General features: G+C 45.1%; 1 protein-coding gene across 2 annotated transcripts; it reads left to right on the top strand.

Moving 5' to 3' along the window:
- Window positions 1–12576: 12576 nt before the first annotated feature.
- On the top strand, window positions 12577–19428 carry KRR1 (KRR1 small subunit processome component). Of its 2 annotated transcripts, XM_075495724.1 has the most exons (10): window positions 12577–12702; window positions 13286–13461; window positions 13972–14106; window positions 14325–14450; window positions 14546–14629; window positions 16055–16111; window positions 16610–16780; window positions 16950–17027; window positions 17144–17237; window positions 18736–19415. In XM_075495724.1, exons 1-10 carry the CDS (start codon window positions 12618–12620, stop codon window positions 18876–18878), a joined length of 1149 nt encoding a protein of 382 aa, XP_075351839.1. In that variant the 5' UTR covers window positions 12577–12617; the 3' UTR covers window positions 18879–19415. The 2 variants fall into 2 exon arrangements, with proteins under 2 accessions (XP_075351839.1, XP_075351845.1); XM_075495730.1 differs by lacking the exon at window positions 14546–14629 and having other exon boundaries at window positions 18736–19428.
- Window positions 19429–21967: the final 2539 nt, after the last annotated feature.

Raw genomic sequence — 21967 nt, 5'->3', positions numbered from 1 at the left:
TCGGTCCAGCACATGCTGAAATGGGGTCATCTGACCCATGAGATTGGCAGTGTCCTTCGGTCCCCAAGAGCTTGCTGGGTGCCCACAGCCCTAATAATCCCAGCGCTTACTACTGCTGTTGGCATGTCTTATCTTTCTTGCTGACTCCCTTTGTTTCCACTCTCCTGATTTGAAAATGGTCTCAAATCCTAAATAAGAAGTGCTGCTTAACCACAGTGATTTACAAGGATATTTTCTACTCTGTTTGTGGTTTCCACGGTGCAAGCCTTAATGTGTAGAGCAATGTGGGGAGAGAACTGGGAAGGTCACAGATCTGAAGGAAAGAAAGGAGCCTTAGATGTAGCACAGTTGCCTGCAGGGAACAGATCATTACATTCTGTTTGAATGTCCCTATATTGAACTAAATAGCTTGTGTTAGACTAAAGCATATCATCCAGAAAGGCACCAAATCTTCAGCTGATGCCATCAAGAAGGAGAAACCATTTACATGTCAACCCTTTGATAATCATTCTTCTTTTTGAAAAATGTATTTGTGTAAAAAGTGCATTTCTTATTACTGCTACCTAAAACTGATAATTATTCTCTATTTATAATTTGAATATTACCACCAATCCTTTATCTAAATTAATAGCTTCTTAATACTACGTATTCTGAAACCCTATAGAAGCATTCTCCACAGATTTTGACAAGCAAATGACATTTTTCTCAGAGCTTTTGGCACTTTTCCTGTCTTCCAATTATTTAGTGGGTCTCTTCTGCAAGTTAATTTTATTCTGTAAGAAATGTAGTCGCTAACTTGACACAGTTTTCCAGGATCACCTCACCAATGTTGTATATAAGCATTTGTGTCACTGTGTTGCCTGCTATTTTCTTGTCCATATACCCATATATCTTTTTTGTGTGTGTCACATACATCTTTTTTTTGTCACACTTTTTTTTTGTCATATATCTGCTTTTTTGTTCTGGGCACTTCAGTTGTACTGCTTATTCTCTTTTAATTCCCAAACGCTACACAGAGTTGTTTCTTTCCAGGGTCCTCTTTCCAACAGTGCGGGTCCAGCCAGCGCTCCTCCTTCATAGACATGTGGTTTTGCATTGCCTTGTGTTAAAATACTTCTTGTTTGGGTGACTTGAGCTGAGCAAGTGCCCCAGCTCACGCCACGTGAATGCCGTATCACAGCATATTTCCTTTGCAACCTGGGCATCTTCAATGCATTGGCTTTGCAGTGTTCTTGTAATTGCTTTCAGGTGCTCAGCAGAAACATTGCCTTGGTCCTGCACTGATTGAGTCAGAAATCCGGCAGTTCATTCCACGACTGTTCCTCATTGTTAATCAGTGAGGTCTTAATCCACTGGCTATGTCCTGTATTATGTAGTGGGGATTTTTTGTTCATGTTGGTGGGGTTTTTTTGAGATAACACCCAGCTAGCCTGTTACAACGAGTATGAGTTAGAAGCCTGTCATGTGCCCACAACTGCCTTTTATCAGCCAAACTTGTAAACTGGAAAAGTGAAAGATATGTTAAATAATGCCAGTTTGTTCTTATAAAACATTGGTGTCAGTGATTGAATGTACATCTTCTTGATCACTGAATTGCACATCAAGCTTCTCCATAGTTTCACCTAGGATGGAAATCAGCCAGCCAGTCTATAGCTTTCAACCAGTGACCTCCTACTTGTCCTGTTCAATTAGCACATCACCATCTTGCTTTAAATTTTCTGTAATTCCCCTGGTACTTAAGAAGCTACTGAAAAATCATTCCCTTCTCAGCCAGCTCTTTTGGGATACTTGGAATGCACAAAACGCACTCTGCTCCTGTTACAGGAGCCAGCATCCTGCATCTTCCAAAAGTAGAGAAAAAACACTTTACTGAATGTTTCTGCCCTTTTTTGTCTCATTTGAAACATTCTTCTATCTCCAGCTATTGGAGGTGTTCACTCATTTTCAGTTCTCGTTTTGAATATATTTACCTTTAATAATTTTCCTTGAACAAACGGTAGATTCCCACCGTAAGAGGATGCATGTATCCCGCATTGGCCATGAGATGTACTAGAGCTACCAGGACGGGCTGTCCTTCTCCAAGTTTCTGGAAAATCCTAGCACATCACTCACGCAGCTATGGACTGATGGGACTAAAATTGTATTGTTTTGGGGTGGGTGCAGCTGTGATGCTCCGCATGGGAAGCTGTGTAAGGTCCCCCTTTCCCTATAACCTAGCGGTTGTGCTACAGGAAGGCTGGAGCCCGGCACCCACTGCCTGCCCCGTGCCTGCCCGCTCACTCTACTTCTCACTTTTCTTCAGAAGCTGCAATAGCAGCTTTGTGCTTTACAAGTGTGAGTTCATTTGAGAGATTTCCAAAGCACCCTGCAGCTTTTCCAACCTGCTCAGACTTGGAGTCTCCTTGTATGACAGCCTTTTGAAATGGCCACAAATATGTTTTCTCGCTACCCATTCATGTATTAAATACTCATCTCAGTGATGAAATGCTTGCCCGGGTCTCTCTTAATGAACAAGCATCAGATGTTTAGCACCAGTAGACTTTACTGCTCAAAGGCGCAGGCTTCTTGAAGCTCCTTGCAGCCACTTCCAGCTCTGTCTGACTGAAAGTAACGGGGAGGGGGGTGAGGGAAAGGAAGAGGCTGTTCCTATCAATGGGATTCCAGCTGGTTTGTATATAAAATCTTTCCAGGACACCCAAAATGCTTCATTCACCATTTGGACGTCATATTCTAAATAAAACCAATTATTTGGTTGACATCTACAACCCTGCTGAGGTATGTGATAATGGTGCCCCTTGTCTGCTAAGACAAACACACGCATTCTCCCTGCAGCGAGCAGCCAAGCAGCCCTCGCCAGCCTCAGCGGTGGAAGAATGCACCCCTATTCCCCGCCGCTTTCTCTCTCTGCCTGCCCGTCCTGGTGAGCCAAGCCCATGAGAATACCCTGGCATAACTTCCTGGCAAGAATCATAATTTTTATGTTGCTTTTGGGTAAACTTCAATGACTCATCTTGTATTCATGCTCATCTATGGTTGGCTTTTTTAATTTTTTTTTTTCTTCTAATGTTCTGATCTGCCAAGCTGCGAGCAGTTTGCTTAACAATGTGCAATGCTTGGAGAACAGATGGGCTCTTTTCTTCCTCCCAGTGGCATGCAAAAATGAAATTTTATCAATCAAACTCCAGTCTGTGACATTTTATCCAAAATGGTTGTTTTAACAACTACTTCGCCACCCACCAGCTCCATTGTATTTCCTTCCGCATCGGATACGGCTTTACGACAAACTCAATGTTCAGCAGCCAGCAGTCTGCGTTGCAGCTGTACCTCACACAAGATCATCTCACATTGCCCTCCTGTACAAACACAAAGTTCCTGCCCTTGAAAATTTACAGTATAGGCAAGGAAAGTGGTTTGTCAAGCTTCGTAGCAGCGCTGGTAATGGATACCCAGGTCCTCGAGCTCACTGTAGAGTTGACTACACCGTCTGACTCCCCTTTGCCAGGGCTGGCGCAAATTCACTATTATTCAACCTGTGAACTCTACTTAAACTCAGACAAAACATTTGGGGGAAATAACGGTTTGCTTTTCCATATGCCATTTCATGAACTGCTGACCAAAAAGATGAGTAGCAGAAGGGATGCTTCACACTCTGCTGCTCCACTTGTTCAGAGACCACCTTTCCAGAGGGTTGACTGGTATCATTTTTTCACTGAAACTTTGCTTGCTACCATTAGGAAATAAACAGAACATAACTCAAATGCACACTGCGCACCTACACAAAATACCAAGGGGAATAGCTAAAATCAGAGCTAGCCTAGGACATCATGACTACTCAGAAAGTTAGATCTGGGACTGCTGTGGTGACTGTATTCCATACGCTCAGTCCAAAGTGCTCTGGAAGCCTTTCTTGCTGTCTGTGCAAGAAGAAAGGGTTCGCTCCTTGGTTGACTGAAAGACTTATTTCCCTGTAGATAAAAGAAAATGGATGTAACAGCTTGGACATTCCTATACGGAGCTGGTGGAGCTTGGCTTCTTGAAGCTGTTGACGACTGGCACAATGCTTGCCTAGAGCAAGATCAGCACACGGACGTGCTAGGCTTTTGCAAGCTTTAAAGATGGATTAAAGCAGAATATTCACAAAGGCTAATTAAGCGACAGCAGCTGCTCTTCACAGGTCAGTCTGCAGGCAGTGGAAGGAGGCAAGCTCCTGCGGAGGCGACTCAGAGCACCTCCCTACATTAAACTCTTGTTCTGAATCACCTCCTGGGAGAGCCTCTGCTCCCCTCGAGGATGCCCCTCTCCACCATTTCACATCACTCGCCTTTCCAGCTGGGTCCCCTGGGCTCCTCTGCTGCCACTGGGGATCCGGGCCAAGGGAAATTGCTGTAAAATCTATTGCGGGTGGAAGGATAAGCATGTTGTAAATGACTTCACAGACTGAAATGGGGTTTGATCTTTCCAATTATGAAACACAGCTTGCTAAATTCTGGGTTTTGAAACTCACTGCTAATATTTTAAAGTGAAAAACAATAACCATATGGGATTTAGCAAGTCACAAGCCAGGTTATGATGAGCTGCTTGCTTTGTCAGTTCCCAGCTGCTACTTTGATAAATCACCGGGGGATTTCCTCACTGGCTGGGCTGCCAGCTATCCCAGGGTGAATACAGCGAACAAGAAGTTTTGTATTAGATTTTAGGGGCTGGAGCCTTCAGCGTGCCAAGTCCCCTCTGAGCCGCATGAATGCGAACCAAGGACAAACTGACTCCGCTGAATCCCTGCATTTATGGGGATAGAGCTCCCTGTGGACACAAAACTGGTGGAGACACTGTTCCAGCTCCAGATTTCAGACACGCATCCTGTGGCACAGGGAGGTAGGAGGAAGGGAGATGTGTGGTAATAGGGCTCCTCTGTGCCCCATCCTCTGCCTGCTGGTTTCCTCTGAGCCTGAGTTATGGCTGCAGTAGAAACGGCAGGCTTATAGCTGCTCCCACCGCTCCTAGGGCCAGCTGGCCGTCATCTACAGCTACACATAAGCACATTTACTGATATATACATCTAACCAGGACAAGAACTGAGGTCTTACGTGCTCTCTGGCACAGAAAGCGTGAGAGTGTTTCAGGGTGAGCCAGCCGATCGCGCCCTTCGCCCAAGAGAGCCTTATCGGACTTGGCCCCCTGGAGCGCCTGGCGCCGTCAGCAGCAGTGAGCTCGCCCACACAGCCCGGCCGGGCTCAGCGCGAGGAGCAGCCATGCGGTCGGCTGTACGAAGCTCTGTATCTCGAAATTAATTTGCCTGTGGTTCTGCTGACACCTTCTGATTATGCTGCTCTCCCAGTAAAATAAAGGGCGTGCTGAAATCAATTTCCCACCCCCTACTCCACTGCAAATAGAAGACAAAAGATATATTGCTAATTAAAATGTTCTTATCTGCTGGAAAGCAGTTTGTAGGATTGATTTGAATAAAACTGATGATGCAGCCCACTCAGATCACTGGGAAATGACCTCTCTATTATGAAGTCCCAGAATAACATAGCAAAGCAATATTGATTTCCTAAAATCTGTCAAAGAAAGAACTTCTCAGTTAGTTACAGCATATAATATGGATACTCCTGAAATGTCCTCTGCTTAATGAACAGCTGATATTGGCTAACCTCGTGGAAATAAGAGAGAATTAGTACCAGCTGCAAAATGCATTCACTGGATAGTGAAACTGGCAGTTGGTATTATGCCTGCTATAAATATTTTTAATTAAAAATTGTTTTCTGTCTCTTCAATTGGTATAATAGCGATGATGCTTGCTGAGAGTTACTGAAGATGTAATAGGATTCCCCTTCGTGTATAGCAGAGCTATTTATTCTGCCGTAATATTGCTAGAGTGGAAATCTGCATAATAATGTCCGGATTCTAGTACAAGAGAAAAATAGACCGAGGGAGTGCTTTATCTGTGTGTTTCAGGATAATGCGCAGGAGCATTGTTGCAAATTCCTAAAGAAAAGCCGTGCTCAAACTCTGGTCGCTCAGGTATGACTTTAAAATTTTAACAACCTTTTTTTGGGAATTCCAGCTTCTATCCACAGCCCTGCAATGCCACACGTCTTTGAGAAAAGGTCTGTTCTTTGCAAGTTTACAGGGAGCAGCACAGCAGATCCCCTTCTGCTGCTCTGGCAGGGCCCTGGCACAAGGCTGTATCAGGGAAGATGGGGGCTTGGGGGTGCTTCTCCTGCCCTGATTCGGAGAGGAGCAGCCCCTTTCCCCACCGCTCCCCAGGCACCCACTGCGGAGGGGCTGGGAGAGGCACTGGCAAGAGGGGACCCTGCAACGCTGCCGCAGACCTGAGCCTCCGGACACCCGGGCCACACGTGGTGCTCTCCTGCCACGGCTATCCACGGGTGACGAGGGACACCTCCTCCTCTGGGGAGCCGCGAGCCATTAGACCAGCTCTGCCCTGGCAGGCACAGCCCGTGTTAGGCATTACCTAAATAGGATGGATACTGAGACAGCTGGAGAAATCTCTGTTAGCCGTCCCTGCTGGGCCTTTGGGAACGTGTGACTGCTCTCCGCACTATGTGGGAGACTTTCTAAAGCAGATGGGAGCGATCGCTTTCTAATCCCTGCTTGACTCTCTTCCCCTCTGAGGCTTTGGACCAATATTCTGATTTAGGCATTTCCTCCCACCGCCTTCCTCAGCCCCCTGCCTTCGTCCTCCCCAGCTTCCGATACACCTACCCCTGACCAGCACTCACCTTCACCCTCCCATTTTTATTCTGCTGTGTATATCATGAAGGTCCTGGCGCAGCTTGCTATGGTGTGGTTTTTGCTTTCTGACAACTCCCAGAGGCTTAAGTCAAGACAAAAGCCTCATTCTGTCAGTCACTGTATGAATACATGATTAGGCACATCCCTTGCTCAAAAGACCTTTTGATCTAAACCTGCTGCTTTGATTTCATAATGATACTAAATTCCTTTCCCAGTTTGGCTCTCGTCCCTTTCTTGTCCCCAAATTGACAGCAATTTTATTGCAAGCAAGTCTTTCGCCAGACAAAGCTATCGTCTTTTTTACCCATTGATTCTTCCTTCTTATCCTGGGTTCTTCCTTCTGCCACAAATTATCTTTGCTTTGCTTTTCCAGCTAGCCCTTTCACATGCTTTTATGGTTTGCAGTCTTCTCATTTTCCAGCTCCTTGTTCCTCTTATGGTTCAGCATGTGCTCTCCTCTCTGCTCTCTTTCAAAGGGAAGCCCTTGCTCTCACAAACTCAACTATCCCTTAGCTGAGCTGAATTTATGATGGCCACTGTTCCCTCTTCTTTATCTTTCCATGCCTAACTTCACAAGTGTCTTCATGGTAGCTACATCTGAAAACTTTGGTCAGTGTTATTCCTCTCTATTTCTTGCAAAATCTTCCTCCTGTCTTTTCAGCCTCAAAATATGAATAGATATCTGACTGTGTGAGTGTTTGCTTTTTTTCTAGGTTTTAACCCCACCAACAGTGAAGGTGAGTTGTTATTCATCCATCATGTCCTTGTGGTAAGATGCAGATTTGTTATCTGGTGAAAAGATAACTCAAAAGAATGGAAATTAGCATATCATCCTGTGATGATACAGTAAGTCTCTTCCTTTCTTTTGAAATTCATGTTTTCAACTCCCACCTAGCTGTTCTCACCTATGACAAACTCTGCCTGCTTGGGCATTTCCCCAGCTCTCCACAGGGAAGGCAGCACCACACTGCAGTGTGGTTCTTGCCTGACCAGGTTTGCGATGGGCACTGTTACCTTCATCTATCAGCACCTCTGCAGATCACTGGATTCGACAGCAAAGACGAGAACAAAACAAAACCAGAGAAGTGACTTACACCACTGCCCAGAGAAAGGGAGAGGGAGGGGGAGAGGGGAAAGAGAAATGAAGGCCACAACCCCATCCGCCTGAGGGCACAGAGGTCATGTTAGCCAGATGGGGAATGAATCAAAAGGGACTTTTCTGGGGGCGGCTGGGCAGGGGGAGTTTCTGTTTGATTATTTTAATCCTGCCAGGCTACCTCCCAGTGTTGGGTCACTCAGAGATGTAATTTTGTTCCAATAATGAAAAATCTCTATATTAACAGGAGGACAGCACATTTGTGATTTTGTTTCCTCCATCCAGTCCAATTAATAGGTTTTGGTGGGCAGTTTGAACTATATTTTGATCACTTGAGAAGTTTTGTATGAAAGAGCTGATAATTTCAGAGCCAGTCACACCAAGAGAAACTCTCTTGCCCATATGCCTGTTTCCTGCCCTGTTGTAAACTAAAAGAATTAAGAACACCCTAAGCCAAGATAAATTTGAAATACAATTCTCCAGTTATTTGAATCAAAAGACAGTATTGATTATTTAATTACGTAGAAATGAGCCAGATGCTGAGCATTTACTACAGATTAATGACTGTCCCAAAGCAGTTAATGGCCCTTCTCACTGCCATCAACACAAGCTGCTTATTAATCCCTGGAAAATGGCTTGCATAACAATCATAACCTGCTGTTAAAAGTTTATAAATAGATAAAAGTGTCACATAGATTTACGAGTGCTGAGGCTGAATGGGATCTGTGTGGCGTTTCTAGTGAATGAATGCCATGTGCATGAGCTCATCTGATTGCTTGAATTATCACAAAATCCCAAGTTGCTCTTTTGGATTGGAAAATGGCACATAAGAAAGTGCCAAGTGGCTGGAGTCCTATCTACTGACTGGGAAATAATTACTTTGCTGCATAATAAAGAGGCACCTTCATTCTAACAGCAGTGCTCTGCCCTTTTTATCATATAGCCTGAAATGCATGTAAGGGAGGCTGCACGGCTGTGCTGTTTCATTCCTTTGCTTTGTTTTTAAGAAGAAAAAATGCTTGCACATATACACACACACACAGAGCTGATCCAGGTCCCCCCAAAGCCCAGCAATGGGTTGAGCAGGTGTAGGGGTCTTGCTAGGCTGGGATCTGTATTATTCAGACAAAGGTCTTCAAAGGAGCCCTTCACGCCTGGGTCTCTCCATCCCACGCTGGGCTGTTATAACAATGAGCACGGTACGTGCTGCCAGCAAAAGCTGCTTGCAGAAAACACGTTGCCCCTTGGTGCTGGCAGAGCTGGGAGGGAGCGCAGACCCCGGGGGCTGGGGCGGCTGAAGGCAGGGAATCACAGCAGCGCTGCGTCCCACTGGCCGTGGGGTGCCCCACCACCACGCTGGCACTCGCGCTGCCCCTTCTGCCTGGGAACTCAGCTGCCAAGCCAGCGTGCGGGGGACCCCACTCTTGCGGGGCTGTAGCATCCCCACCATGGCACAGCCCAGCTGGAGGCACCTGGGCACCAGCCTTCAGTCCCTGTCCCCTCAGCAGCCACTGTCCCACAGCTAGTTGTCCTCACCCTCCTAACCCCACCAGACGAGCGGTGGCTGGTTATTGCATTTGAGCGATGACTAATAAAAATGATACAAACATGCTGTTGTCTGGAGCCTGGGAAGGCTGCCTGGAGGAGCGGAGCGGGTCTGTGGGAGCATCCTGTCCCTACCAGGAATTAGGGAAGTGGCTTCCCTGTGTCCAACCAGACCACAGATCCCGAGGTAAGAGGAAAGATGAGAAATTACTGTCTTCTTCAAAGAATCAGACAAGAGGGGACGCGAGGGACCTTCCTGAATATCAGCTTCCAAACCTGGTAGCACGACTGCCTCTGTTTTCTATTATTTTTTGCAGACCTGTCTAGATTGGTCAAAGACACGCTTCAGTGTGGCGTTGCACCAGAGAGGGTTGTCCACCCTTTGAATAGGAGAAGTTGGGTGCCACAACGCCCGAGTCCCTTGCCCACTTACACCATGCACCGTGCACCTCTCTCCTTCTCCAGCGCAGAGGCTTGGGGGGCTCAGTGACCCCCATGCAGCAGCAGCCAGCGCAGGGGCTGGGATGCAGGAGAGGAGCGGGCACGCAAGTGGGCTGTCACTGCCACTGCAGAGGCGTGAGATGTATACCCAGAGCAGGCACGCTGCCCAAGAGGTCTGCAGGTTGGAGAAAAAGAAGGCGTATCTCACCAGAGACCTTTCCTCTGACCTTCAAAACTGCTCATAGCCAGAGATCGCTGCCACAAAGATCCTTTGCCTCACCCACCACCTTGGCCGTGCCGCCTCCCCCCAGCGCCTCTCCCTTGGCCTCCCTCTTCTCCCTCACCGCAGTCTTCACGCTCTTGCCACTCCATGACCTGCTGCCTCTCTACCTCTCCCCTTTCTCCCCTGGTCAGGAAGCTGATTCCCACTGCCGAGCGCTGCCGGCACGCCCCTTCCACAGCCCACTCCTGTGATTTTTCGGTGGGTTGCATCCTACGCATAGGATATAAACAAGCGCTGCACCTATCTAATTATCCTCCTTCAAACTCTTCCCAAATCTGCTTTGCTGCGCTTCCACAACACCTGGCCAGTTTTCAGGCGAGACGTGCACTGTGCACTTCACCGCTACCTCCCCGAGGAGAAATCCCTCCCCGGGACCCCCCAGCCCTGCCTTCGCATCGACCTGCTGTCTACACCTGGGCTGGACCCTCGCCCCGTGCCCACAGGCTGCGCGCCGCAGAGGGACACCAACCCAGTAAGCAGCCCCAGGAGACTTCTGTGCCCAAGAGCTGAGAGAAGCAAATTCGCCTCCCTGTGCTGGCTCGGGGGCACTGCACCTTTCTGTCAATGGCATACGGCATCCCAAGCTCGGCGCCAGGCGAGGCAGGAGCAGGACGCCAGCCTCCCCACGCAAGGCAGGGCTGCGCGGGCACAGGAGAGCTCGTTCCCCATCGCCTCCATCCCTCCCCCTCTCCTCCCGCAAGCAGAAACCCCAGGGCGGAGGGCAGCTCCGTTTGGGATGCTCCACTCGGCGCAGCGGTCACTGCCACCTAGCGGGATCGGGGATGGGTAGCCACCCATCCCAAACGGCAGGAGGGACCCACCAGCACCCCTCTGCTGCGGGGCCTCGCGGATTCCCCTTCCCGCTTTTTTTCCCCTTTTATCCTCAGAGCAGAAGGTGAATACTCGATGTGCCGTTTCGGAGCAGAGACGGTGTGCCCCGCCAAGCCCCCCGAAGCGACGCTCTGACCTTCGCAGGCCCCGAGGCACAGCAGCCTTCCTGTTTGAAGGATGTGGACAGAGAGAAATTAAAATAAATAGTTAAAAACATGCACCAACTCGACAGCAAACTTACAGGCAGAAGGGATCTCGGTGTCCTGTTTGTTGTGGCAGATAAGGCTGGCGGAGGGCTGGGAGATGGAGCAGGCTAGGAAAGACAGCAGTCAGTTTCAAAGAAAAGGTTTTGGGGATCAAAACTGATTTTTTAATTAATGTTTTACTTATGTGTAGATCAGATGACAGTAATATCTTTCTCGTCATGATGGTAATTAAACACCCCAGAGTGCAGGCTTTTATGAACAGGTCTGATGAACACCTGCCAAGGACAAAGCCATCCTGCCTCAGAGATGCAGGTGTTCTTGCTCTTAAAAGGTCTCTTCAGTGCTTCACTCCATCGGCTTTTAATGGTCCCCATAAAAGAGAGTGAAGGAGGCACATTCTTGCTTTTTTACTGAAGAAAATGCTTAGTTACAGGTACAGGAAGGGGGAGGGAAGAGGATGCAGAGCACCCCCCAGAGAACCTTAAATTACATTATTCAGCTGAATAATTAGGTCTCATCAGGAACACGTTTTCTGTAGTTATGAGCACTGAAGTACTTCAAGTATTTATCAATGCACTTCAGTTTACATTTTGATGACGCTGGTTCTTTTTCCCTTTGTGTTGCGTAATAGCAATAGAAAATTCACAGCTGAAGAGTGTGGCTGGAAAAGATGTTTCACATGTAAGAGGAAGGAAAGAAGACACTTAGTGTATGCCTCTCACCTCAACCGCGGTGCAATTTCTTAGAGCCCGTGCCTGTCATCAGCATGGAGGCACAGAATCCAAAAGGGGCTGCAGAGCCACCCTGGGGAAGTGAGCGAGGTCTCCAGCAGCGTAACCACCCACCATGCCCTTCTCAGCTTGACACAGACCGTGCTGTGTTCACAGGAGTCACTGTCGCCCAGGTGCCAACACACCTTGAGATAAAGTCACCCTGAGGGAGAGCCATGGGCCTTTTCTGTGCTCACAAGCAGCAGGGAGCAATAGGTGCCAACACACCTTGAGATAAAGTCACCCTGAGGGAGAGCCATGGGCCTTTTCTGTGCTCACAAGCAGCAGGGAGACGTTTCGATCTGACATGCGGCCTGCAATACCCGACGCCTGAATGCATTCACCATGACCCACAGAGCAGAGGCGGACACTGCCCTCGCAGGGAGGCAGAGCAGACATCCCTGCCTGTTGGCACCGGCTTTATTGTCACTTTTTTGCTGCCAGGGAAGGACAACCCAGTAGGAAATCGCGTATTGTTCTGAACACAAACGGTGAAGCCACTCTCAAACCCTACTGCTCAACCGCTCCGGTGCGCCCAGGCCGCCCGCCGCCGCCCCACCGCGCCCGCTCCCCTCATGCCCTCCGCCGACCGGGACTACCGTTCCCGGCGTGCACCGCGCCCCGTCCCGTCCCCTTCCGGCGCGCGGCGCTTCCGGCGCCGGGTGAGCGGTGGCGGCGCGAGGGCAGGCATGGCGGATCCTCCCGAGACGGCCGAGGCCGGGGCGCAGCAAAAAGAAAAACAAAAATCCAGAAACAAAAAGAAAGCGGCGACAGGTGGGGGCGGGGTGAGGGCCCGTGCAGCGCCGGCATGCGGCTCGCCGGGAAGCCCTCGGGCTGAGGGTGCCCCCGTGGTCGCGGGCCTGCTGCCGTGTCCCGGCGCCGGGAGTCCCTCCGGTTTCCTAAAACAGCCGGGGGCGGAGGAGCTTGGCCGCGATTTGGTGTAAGCGGAGAGGCAGCGTGGGGAAGGCAGGCTGCTTCCCGGCCTGCGGCGCTGGGGTGGGACAGAGGCGGCTGTTGGGAGCGAGGGGCGCGCAGCGGTGGTGCCTTGTGGTGCTGTGCCCGGCCTCGCACTGCTCTGCTTGCTCGCCTCGGCGTGTTATGTCTTGTTCTTGTACAATACCCTGTCCGCAACGCGTATCTCGGTTGTGGATTTTATTTTTTATAATAAGTAGCTTAAAGCAGTAACTTCTTTAAGGTCAGACGAGATGAAAAACATGTTCAGCAGAGTATCGAGCGAAGCATTGTGTCCCTGCTTTCAGTTATCGTATCTTTTGTAGTTAAAGGGGGAGGAGATGTAAATCGTCCCTGATGAAAGAGGAGAAGAAAACTTTTTTGTTTTTTTTTACATCCATAACAGTTGATGAATCTGAACTTCTCACTGTGCCAGATGGATGGAAAGAGCCAGCCTTTACAAGAGAAGATAATCCCAAAGGGCTGCTGGAAGAAAGCAGTTTTGCAACGTTGTTCCCAAAGTACAGAGAAGCGTACTTGAAAGAGTGCTGGCCACTCGTCCAGAAAGCCCTGGGTGAACATGTATGCATACTTCCTGATTGTGATACCATGTTTTGGTTTTTGGGAGATACCGGTGTTACTTAAGCTTATAAAAATCGTGCAAGTTGCTTTTCTGATACTGTATTTGTGTATATTTCTACTGTGCTTGCGTTTAGAATTGGTAGTGTCATTTTTTTATTGGCATCGAAATCAGTGAAAGTCTGTGTGGCCAGACTTGCAGTTATTTACAGACGTTGTCGGCAAAGCTCTTTGCAGCAGCAAATGTCTCGTCATCCAGACGCTGACAACTTTGTTGGGCCTGAATTCAGGGAGATGAGGGAGGTAGTGTTTTGGGCATTGTGACATATATATTCAGTCTTTTTTGTGCCTGTCTGTGTGTCAGTTTCCTGAAGCTGAAAGGCACTTTAGGAATTTTGGAAAATGGATCTACATTGTGTACGTAGTGTTCTGTTTGTGAACTCTTTATACCAAAGATGAATTCTGAGGTTCTTATTTAGAGATCGATTCACTATTTCTTTTCAAATATTGCAGTATGTGAATGCAACGCTGGATCTGATTGAAGGAAGCATGACTGTCACTACCACTAAGAAGACTTTTGATCCATATGCAATCATCAGGGCTAGAGATTTAATAAAACTTCTGGCAAGAAGTGTTCCATTTGAACAGGTCTGTATTAAATCCTGGAAGTTTGTATCAAATTCTGTCATAATACTTATAAAATAGTACGTTTTCAAAACGTGGGATTTTCAAGTGAGTCAACTAAAATATATATTTAAAGTTAATATATCTGAAAGTGAAGTGAGAAGAATAAACTGCAGTATTCTCTTGAGTTCTGAATAATACATTTGCGTTCAGATGATATTGCCTGCTTTTTCTCTCTTTAGGCAGTTCGTATCCTTCAGGATGACGTTGCATGTGACATCATTAAAATAGGCTCTCTGGTGAGGAAGAGAGACACTTTTATAAAAAGAAGAGGACGACTTCTTGGGCCGAAAGGATCTACTCTGAAGGTATTTCCAACAGGTGTAGTAAGCAGAAAATTCTTAAATCCAAATTTGTGTCAGGGTTTCAGTTTACACTTACTTCATTTCTTTTTTTGGCATAGGCCCTGGAACTGTTAACGAACTGTTATATTATGGTGCAAGGCAACACTGTTTCAGCTCTTGGACCCTTTAGTGGGCTAAAAGAGGTAAGGGAAGACAGATGAGCAGTTTGTGTAGCATACTTGTGTGCCTAGCTCAAGGGCAGATGAGAGGCAAAATCTGGCAACCTCAAGAGTATCTCACTGACTTTTCAGCTATGTGTTAGGAAGCTACATTTACACAAATGTCCGTAGCCTTAGCTGCTGAATTTTGTTTAGACTCAGATCTTTCTGTCTTGGAAGTAAAAAAGTATTTGTGATATACTCCTTTTTTTTTTTTTTTTCTTATTTTTAGCAAGAATTTTTGTAGTTTCGGATAAGAGCTGTAAGAGTGAAAATACTGCAGAGTTAATGATCATAGAATCATAGAGGTCTTTTCCAGCCTTAATGATTCTAAGATCATCTAGTCCAACTGTCAGCCCAACACCTCCATGTCTACTAAACCATGTCCTGAAGTGCCACGTGTACACGGTTTTTTGAACTCCTCCAGGGATGGTGACTCCACCACCTCTCTGGGCAGCCTGTTCCAATGCTTGACCACACTTTCAGTAAAGAAATGTTTCCTAATATCCACTCTAAACCTCCCCTGGTGCAACTTGAGGCCATTTCCTCTCGTCCTGTCGCTAGCTACTTGAGAGAAGAGACTGACAGCCACCTCACTACAACCTCCTTTCAGGTAGTTGTAGAGAGCAATAAGGTCTCCCCTCAGCTTCCGCTTCTCCAGGCTAAACAACCCCAGTTCTCTCAGCCACTCCTCATAGGACTTGTGCTCTGGACTCTTCACGAGATTCTTTGCCCTTCTCTGGACACGCTCCAGCACCTCAATGTCCTCCCTGTAGTGAGGGGCCCAAAACTGAACACAGTATTTGAGGTGCGGCCTCACCAGTGCCGAGTACAGGGGCACGATCACTTCCCTAGTCTTGCTGGCCACACTATTTCTGATACAAGCCAGGATGCTGTTGGCTTTCTTGGCCACCTGGGCACACTGCCAGCTCATGTTCAGGTGGCTGTCAGCCAGCACCCCCAGGTCCTTTTCCGCTGGGCAGCTTTCCAGGCACTCTTCCCCAAGCCTGTAGCATTGCATGGGGTTGTTGTGACCCAAGTGCAGGACCCATGCACTATAGCTGCACCTGAAGTGCAGATATATAACCTTAAGGAACATCTAATATTTTTAGTAACTGTGTAGGAAGAGAATGCTTGTCAAAAGCAAGAGTCTCTCATGACACCGTAAAATCCATGGAAACATGAAAGTAATGTTTGTGGGGCATGCTGGAGTGTACTAGAAACATGACAATGTTACTGATATTTCTGAAGTGCTGTGCCTTGTAGTTAGCCATGTGCGTTAGCATTTTAAATCTACCTACTTTTGGGGGCGGGAGGGAGAGGAAGCATGGGAGATACCTGGTATTTTAATTGATTAGAGTATGAACTACTTGCTGAGTTTTCTGTTTTGTTTTGTTTTATTAAATACAGGTTAGAAAAGTTGTTCTGGACACAATGAAGAATATACATCCCATATATAACATTAAGGTTAGCCTGGTCCACTGTGCATCTTTATTTACAAGAAAGTACTATTTCTTAGAGAGCTATATGTTAATAATTACATGTTTCTGTGTGGTAATCTATTTTTGAGAATTTCTGTAGTGTGCTGCTTTAAAAAAAAAAGTCTTTGATATCCTCCATTTTACCAGGATATAGTGCCATAATATCATTAAAATTAGTTGAGAAAACATCAAAGGAAAAGTGTGTATAAACTTTCCTCCATTCGATTGTTTGCTTGATACTTGTGCATTTAAACCGAGCACCTTCTCCAGTGCATTCTGTCCTGGTTCTGAGACATATCTATCTTCCTGGTTCAGCTGTTCATAATTAAACCCCTTTACTCTTACTGAAGTGAGAGATGGAAGGTTCGGATCTAGTATATTCACTGTAAGAAAGTTTAGTAAAACTTGTAGTTTGGAGCTCTTGGCAACTACTGTAATACTATTTTTTTAATAACTTCTTTGTGACATTCTAAAACTACTGAAGACTTTGATGATCAAAAGGGAATTATCAAAAGATCCTGAACTGAGGTCACAGAGCTGGGAAAGATTTTTGCCTAAGTTCAAGCGGAAGAACTTGAAAAAACGCAAGGAGCCAAAGAAGAAAAATACTAAGAAGGAGTACACACCGTTCCCACCTCCGCAGCCAGAAAGCCAGGTCAGCTGAAACTTTATTTGGTTATGCTGGAATATAGCATGACTTGAAATCTTGTTCTTGCTAACAAGAGGTTGGGAGGCCTTTTCTGTCAAGTTGTGATGTCCTGCTACTATACATCTGGCTTATATTGCATAATTATCTAAAGCTTCTCGGTACTTGTCTTACGCAGATCGATAAAGAATTGGCAAGTGGTGAATACTTCTTGAAAGAAAGACAGAAAAAACGAAAGCGAGTGGAAGAGATAAAGGTAAAGTTGTTCTAACCCACTGTTCAGTTAAAAAGCATTTGACTGCTGACTTGGATTTTTTTTTTGTCCCTTTTGCCCTGCTCTACTGATACTGACTTTTTTATTGGTAACTGTAGGCAAAGCAAGCAGATGCAATCAAGAAAAGACAAGAAGAAAGAAATAAAGCTTTTATCCCACCAAAGGAGAAGCCAGTTGTGAAAACAAAGAAAGGTAACCATTTATTTTTTCTTGTTCTAAAACCTTTTGCTGTTGATTCCTAGGCTGAGTGATTTTGCAGAGGTACAGCTGTAGGAAACAAGAAATGTAATGCAAAAAAATCCTAGTGGTTAAATCCATGTCTAGAGTTGCCAGGGACAGTAGAAAGATCATGCAGCCCATAATTCTGTACCTCTAAAATGACAATTCTGTGTATAATATTTTCCTGATGGAGATACTGGGACAGCCATCTCAATTGGTTGTTCTGGCTACATCAATTTTTGGCTTTCAGTCTTGTAGTGAAGCTGCCATAACTTTGCACTCAAATGGCTCTAAAAGTTAAAGTGAAACCACACTATGCAGAGTAAGAACTTGTGTTCTCAGATGATATGTTTTTTATGCACTAGAGAAACAAGTCTTCTGTTTTCTTGGATTCATTGATTATACTATACATTCATTCATTGTATTAGATACACTATGTACGTTTTGTATTAGATATACTACTTGCATATTATTACACTTTATTGCATGGTATTATTATACTATATATTGCACAGTACTATATCTGCAGCATTAGTACTTTTTTGTGATGGCAGTAAATTTTCAATAATCCTGCTATTGACTGTACTGTATCTCAAATACTGCTGTGTGTTTTGACCTGAAATCCTTCAGTCTTCCAAGAATAAATGACAGCAATAGTTTGTATGTAGAGAAGAGCCGAGATCCAAGAAGGACAGCTGGTACCCCCTGTGGGATTAACTGTGTGAGATAGAAGAGTTAGATCCAAACTCATGCCCAAAAGAGAAAATACCATCACCTAGATGAACATAAGAGTAGGTTATTCATGTTGCTCAGCATTAAGTGTTACTTAAGTACTCTGGCACTCCCTGTAGAAGTGTCTTATAAAGGTCTTCATGCAGGGATCAGGTCAAAGATCTGTATCATATCCCCTCGGCCCACCCCATTCTGTTTCCAACAGCAGCTGTTAATGGATGGCCAGGGAAAGAGTGTAAGGATGGGACAGGCATGTTTGGGTTCTTACCACCTTAGTTATATGCAGAAAGACAAAATACCATGAAAGCTTCTCCAGGTGTAAGAACTCAATAATTAATTTCTTCTCTTTTTACGTGAGACTGACTAAGCCGATAGGTCTATGTCCAAGAGAGTGTGTATGTATTAATTTTGGAGGAGTACATCGGTGGTCTGAGGAGAATGGGTGATAACAGTTTGTACGTGTGCAGAGTGTGGTATCTGTGTTCAAATGCAGCTGTGTAGGATTTTTATATGACTGTTCTCCTTTGAATTCTGCTGAAAGAGGTTTGTGAATAATACTGGTTTCAACAAAAATTATTATTAGAATAGTTTATAATATGATTAGTGAACATAAAATGAGTCCTAACCAATGCCATGGGATGCAGCTTACTGTGTTTACATATGAAGTCATCTTGTAGACTGTTAAAATTGAGAAAAAGTAAAACTCGCATCTGTTATCTTTGTGTTTTTTACTATGTAGCCTCCACTGAGAAAAAAATTGATATTGAAGCCATCAAGGAAAAGGTAAAGAATGCAAAGAAGAAGAAATTAGGAGCACTTCCTGTGGAAGAAGTCAATTTAAAAATGGCAGCAGATGAAAAGAAAAAAAAGAAAAAGAAGTAACTAACCACCTGAGATGCCCACTTTTCTCCCAGGTTAATTAACATTTTCACACTTGGAAGATTTGAGACGTGTTGCTGTCAGTATAATGTGGACAAGAAAAGACTAGGTAGCAAGACATTCTCTTTTCATAAGTACACTTTAATTAGTGGACCTAAAGCAGCTGTGCAAAATTGCCAAGGTTGATGAAGCAAATCTGCGCTGCTATGTTGTTTGAGAAAGTAAGTTGATTTGGGTAATATCCGTCTGCCTAAAGGGAAGGTTTCGTAATAGAAACGTTCAGGAGTTTGATGCAGGATGTTAAACATTAGGGTCAGAGAACTCGGTGGGGAGTTTAAGGTAATTCTTCTGTGAAAGACTACCAGACTAAATGCAGCCTCAGTTATGGTGATGACTTTTGCAGAATGGGCAAGATTTGTTACTATATTATGCTTTTGTTTCTGTAAAAGCTGATTATTTTTGTGTGTCTTGTCTTAGTGTTAATAAACTATTTTAATACATTGTTCTTAAATCCTTTAATTAGTCATCTACTGTACAACCTACATGTTTTCCAGGAAACAAGCTCACAGGTTCATGTGAGAATTAGACAAACCATAATCTTAACTGAGTGCCATTAATAAACTGTCATTTATTAGCATTATGCTGGAGGTTGTTAGACAGAATGTGGTAGAAAGCAAGTGTCTTTCCACACCGAGTGTGCTGCAGGGAACGCATAAATTCTTGTTACCTGTCTTTAAATATATTCTGAATTTACTTCTTGCTTGCAAGGAAGTCTAAGAAATTGCGTTCCTCTTTTTTTTTTTTTCCCCTTTTTATTTTGAGGTCCTTCCCCTTTTTTAAAGGAAGTCTACAGGTTTTTAGTTTCCTGAAAATGCAAATTGTGATGAAATAAAGTTCACTGGAAGAGCAGATGTTGCTTATTTGATACATCTGAGATTAAAGAAGCAAATGTAATGATTAGGAGGTGGCAGAGCCACACCAATTTGGAGTGTTTTTGCCAGGTTTTGGAGTTTTGATCACCTGCACATGCAGTGGAAATGATTATGCTAGAACATTGTAACTCACTGCTTTTAGGTTAGTGACCTTTTATTTGAAACTAGTAAGTCAAAACACAGCCATTTCCTTTTTTGCATATATAAGAATTTAGAAAATGTGTGCTTAAATAGCCAGTATGTGTGTGTTGATAAATAGCTATGATGCTTGCCCTTTAGGGTAGGGGACAACATTAACCTTAGTGTGCCTTTCAGTTATGTGATCACTTCTTGGCACTTAATTGTTAAGGAAAAACCACTCTCGATCCTTTTAGGGACTGCATTGTTCGTAAACAGCAGTTTAATTACTTGTGGAATCAAATCAGGAAAATACTACTTCAACAGTTCACTGAGAATATGATCAATAAGTCACAAACACCCATCTCGGAAACAAGTGAGCTGATGTGTTTAGTGATACCAGCACGATGAAAAGCTTTTTAGAAACACCAACTGGTGTTTAGCAGTTGACGGTGTACAGCAGTGACCTAAATTCAGTACCAGTCAGGTAGTTAAGACCTCTTACATAGTGAAAGGACTAATTTCAACAGGAGGCGCTGCCATACTTGAGTTTAAATGCCTGTTCTCACAGTGTGATCCCACGAACGAGTGCTTCAACTGCAGAGTCTGCAGAGCTAGAAACGAGTAAGGAGGAGTCTGTAACCAGGGAAGGAGCAGGAGTGTATTAGGGGAGGGAGAGTCTTCGGTTCTAGTCTAGACCGGATGAGGCCGCTTTCACTGCAGAGGACTGGCACAGGTGTTCCCCTGTTTTTTGTTTCAAAAGTTAAAAAGTGCAGGGCTGGTTGCCCTACACTGGTCTTGCAGGCTGGCATTTCATTTCAGGAACTTGATCTAGCTGAAAGCACCCTACAAAAAAGTGTTTTCCAGCTGCACCAGCTAACTGCCTGGTTGCCTGAGTTGCAGTGCAGGAAAACAGCTCAACCTGGTGACAGCCTGGCCTTAAATTATATATACTTCCATTGTGCTTTTTTAATTTGGATCCACACCTGAGACATCTATGTAGCTTTTGCATCAAATCCCTATCCATAGTAAAACTCCTAACAGCTTCAGAGAGTCTTGTCCTTCTGTTGTTATGGAGTGAAAAGGCTTTGCTTTGTGTTTAATCTTTTTCAGTTGTTATGGCTGACAGGTCTCAAGGATTGTTGGTTGGACATTTATTTGCTTAAACTGGAAAATCAAGAAAGCCTACTCATTCCTGTAGGCAAGTTAAACCAAAGGATTTGTCTGCTTAGAGTCCATATCTGAATGGTGACTGGCTGCATGGGCTCACTGTTGGTGCTTTTTGCACCTGTTTTCTCAGAGAATATGGCTATACAGTTCTAACGCTTGTATAAAAAGTAAAGAATAGAAAACCAAGTGGATTTGGAAGGGTGAAAAAGTTTTTTTGGTATTTTCAGAACAGCTTGAACTATTGCAAATTATCTCCTTAAACTGATTTTACAGTTTATAGACTTGCAAAAAAGTACCTGAAGGCTGTATTTGTGTATCAGTGTTTTGCATTTATCGTATGGAATTCATGGGTATATGCCGTAAGATACATGTGGATAACTCAAAAGTGCTTTGATCATCAGGAGTTAAATATCTGGATTTTTGGATGTCCTTAAAATGAGATGCAGTACTTGTTTAGCTTTGACTTTTTGACTTTCAGGCTTTTTTTGTTTGAAAGATACCAAGTTGTAAACTTTTGGGTTTTTTTCCCCTAAGCCCCAGTGATTTACAGGGTTTTTAATGAAGCTTTTTCTATGGTATTTCCTTAGAGCTGCTGAAGTATATAGTTAAATGACAGTTCTGTGAATGTTTTGAACTTTAAGGGCTCTGTGTTTGTTCTGTTTACTCTCCTGGAGACCAAGCACAGATTATACTAAGCAGGGGAGAATTCCTGCTGAGCTCATTTTTGCTCCCTGGACACAGCAGCGTATGCTCTTCCCTCTCCTGCATTTCTCTTTGCAGTAGTGGGGCAGACACTGTGCCAGGCTCCGTGCTGGTGTGGGAGCCCTGTGCAAGACACAGAGTAAGTCCTGCTGCCCATGTGCTCCTTGCCAT

The sequence above is a fragment of the Mycteria americana genome, chromosome 1, assembly GCF_035582795.1.
Source record: "Mycteria americana isolate JAX WOST 10 ecotype Jacksonville Zoo and Gardens chromosome 1, USCA_MyAme_1.0, whole genome shotgun sequence".
In the NCBI taxonomy this organism is placed as follows: domain Eukaryota; kingdom Metazoa; phylum Chordata; class Aves; order Ciconiiformes; family Ciconiidae; genus Mycteria; species Mycteria americana.
The sequence above is the reverse complement of the archived record's forward strand: the minus strand, read 5'-3'. Positions and strand labels throughout refer to the sequence as shown.

Bases quoted from the DNA above. Each gene is read 5' to 3' on its own strand.
- KRR1 (XM_075495724.1), top strand. From the start codon at position 12,618: ATGGCGGATCCTCCCGAGACGGCCGAGGCCGGGGCGCAGCAAAAAGAA. The intron at 14,630-16,054 runs GTAAGGGAAGAC...TATTAAATACAG, and splicing joins CCTTTAGTGGGCTAAAAGAG to GTTAGAAAAGTTGTTCTGGA. The intron at 16,781-16,949 runs GTCAGCTGAAAC...TGTCTTACGCAG, and splicing joins CTCCGCAGCCAGAAAGCCAG to ATCGATAAAGAATTGGCAAG.